The sequence below is a fragment of the Hipposideros armiger genome, unplaced genomic scaffold (assembly GCF_001890085.2).
Source record: "Hipposideros armiger isolate ML-2016 unplaced genomic scaffold, ASM189008v1 scaffold_436, whole genome shotgun sequence".
In the NCBI taxonomy this organism is placed as follows: Eukaryota; Metazoa; Chordata; class Mammalia; order Chiroptera; family Hipposideridae; genus Hipposideros; species Hipposideros armiger.
The window spans coordinates 31,735-33,964 of record NW_017731786.1 but is presented as its reverse complement, the minus strand read 5'-3'; the positions used below and the strand labels follow the sequence as shown (position 1 = coordinate 33,964).

Below are 2,230 nucleotides of genomic sequence, written 5' to 3'. Positions count from 1 at the left end.
GCAACGTCCTCCACAACTAGACTGAAGAACAAAACGACAGCAACTTGTCTGTTCCCCTTCCCCCAATTCCCCAGCACTGTTCCCATCCCCGCAATCCCCCAATAAACATCTTTAAAAAAAAAAGATTCTTATTGAAAGTAAGGCCCAGTCTTTCCTCAAGACTCATACAACGTACTCATCCTCAAATATGGGCGGGAGCTCAGGTGTTCAAAGGTCCCCCTCCATGAAGACGTCCATCACACAATGCCACTAGGTTAGGAGGGTGAAATGAGATAACGGGTGACCCAGCAACTGTCAAACATTTCCTCCACAGGCAGAAGGAATGGAATCGAGCCCAGTGAGGAGGCCCAGCCTGGAACCTCAGGCTGTGAGCTCGCGTCATATCCATTCTACAAGCACCTCCGTGTGCCCAGCTCTCTTAGTACTAGGAATCTATCTGTGAACAAAAGAGACAGCACCTACTGGTGGATCTATATTCTAGTGTTTATCTTTGAAGCCTCGTGTTTTATGGGGAAGTGAGCACAGATGTTTTACATTCTCTACTTTATAATGGGACCATGATAATACACCCGTAACACATCAGGGCTTGTTTCAATACAGAAGCAACGGCCTCCCATTAATGGGCTGGTGGCTGCCCTGCCCTGTTTGCTTGAAGAGACAGAAAACTGTCTTTACGTGCCTCTATTTAAGCAAGTTCTAGTTGACACCAAGAACAAAGCTTACACCGAGTATGCGAGGAGGGAGAAGAGAAAGCTGGGGTTCCAGGCCTAGTGGGAGTAGGGAAGTCGGGGAGAGAGATGACGGGGGGACCCGGGGCCCTGCCAGCCTCTTGCCAGAATCCAGAAGCCCCAGAAAGAACCCCATGCTCTTTCTTTTAAGGGGTTCATGTAAAGAGCAGTGGCAGACTGACAGCAAGAGCTCTATTGGAGGGCAGCAGTTCTGGGCTAGTGCACAGCTGGTCCCTGGCTCAGCATGGACTGCTACGGTTATCAGGTGGCCTGGGGGATTGCTGGCAGCAGCGGGCAGCCAGGAGCCCAAGGGGCAGGTAGGCTGCAGCCGGGACAAGGGCAGCGACCTCCCTTGGCGGGAGTACTAAGAGGGTGTCATGGCCCTAAAGTGTATCAGAGCCGGAGGTAGGGTGGGAAGGGGGTCCAGAGGGATCCGCCCACCCCAAGAGCAGCCTGGATGCCCAGATGGGTGGTTTTAAAGGGCTTTGTTGTCTCAGGAAACTCACTCTCCTTCCTGGACAAACCACTGCCGAGATTAATGAAAAACAGATGCTGGCTGCAGCGGGGGTGAGACGATGGGGTTGAGCTGAGCTTTCCGCCTACCTCCCCAGCCCTGGTCAGAAAGAGACCCAGCCTGGCCACAAAAGAGGCCCTCGGGGTACAGCTCACACATTTTGTCAGCTAAAAAGGGGTCCACAGAGACCTGGGCGGCAGTGAGGCAGTGGTTGACGTGACAATCCTAAGAGGTAACGCATAAAGTGCTCACCGCATGGCAGGCACTGCTCAAAATTCATCTGTTCCTCCCTGCGGTCCTATGAACTCTGTACTCATCTGCATTTTCATAGGCACAGAAAGGTTAAGTAACTGGCCCAAGGTCACACAGACAGTAAGTGGCAAAGCTGGGATGTGAACCCAGACATTTGGGCTCAGGATCTGAAACTCTGCCTGGCATCGACCTTGCACCTTATCCTCAAGAGGGAGGGGGTAGTCAATATTTTTTTCAGCACCAACTGTCTGACTACCTCTTTTTCATTTTCTCCTCAGAGATATTATTACTGTCATCCCCATTTTATAGATTATGAAACTGAGGCTCAGACAGTCCACCATGTAACTTGTGCAAGGTCATCTCGTTACTCCATGACAGAAGCTGGACTTGAAGACTCCAAATTTGAATGCAAAATCCTCACTGCAAAGCTCGGCACGTAATAGTACCTCAATAAACACTGAGTCTCTTTCCTCTTCTCTGAGTCCAGGCGTCATCTCCTATATTCCTATGTGTCCTGGTCTGGCTATAGTGCCCCACTGAGGGGTCCTGCAGCAGCGCCCCCCCCCCCATCTCAGCCGGCCCACTTCCTGTTGGTGAGCCAGCCAGAGAAAGCCAGCGAGATCGTGGAGACCTCAGCCAGGGGCTGATTGGAGCCTCGCTGCCCTCCCCTTGGCCCACCCACCTCCCTGCGGGGACCTTCGGACAGGAGCCAGCAGCACAGACAAGGGCCGCATGG

At 52.5% G+C, this 2,230-nt stretch overlaps 1 protein-coding gene across 1 annotated transcript in view; it reads left to right on the top strand.

Moving 5' to 3' along the window:
- ISG20 (interferon stimulated exonuclease gene 20) overlaps positions 1-1,941 on the top strand; it is a 24,161-nt gene extending 22,220 nt beyond the window's left edge. The window contains exon 4 of the mRNA XM_019665196.1: positions 1,804-1,941. Within this exon, the coding sequence (XP_019520741.1) occupies positions 1,804-1,839 (36 nt within the window). The 3' untranslated portion in view covers positions 1,840-1,941. The remainder of the gene's footprint in view (positions 1-1,803) is intronic.
- Positions 1,942-2,230: the final 289 nt, after the last annotated feature.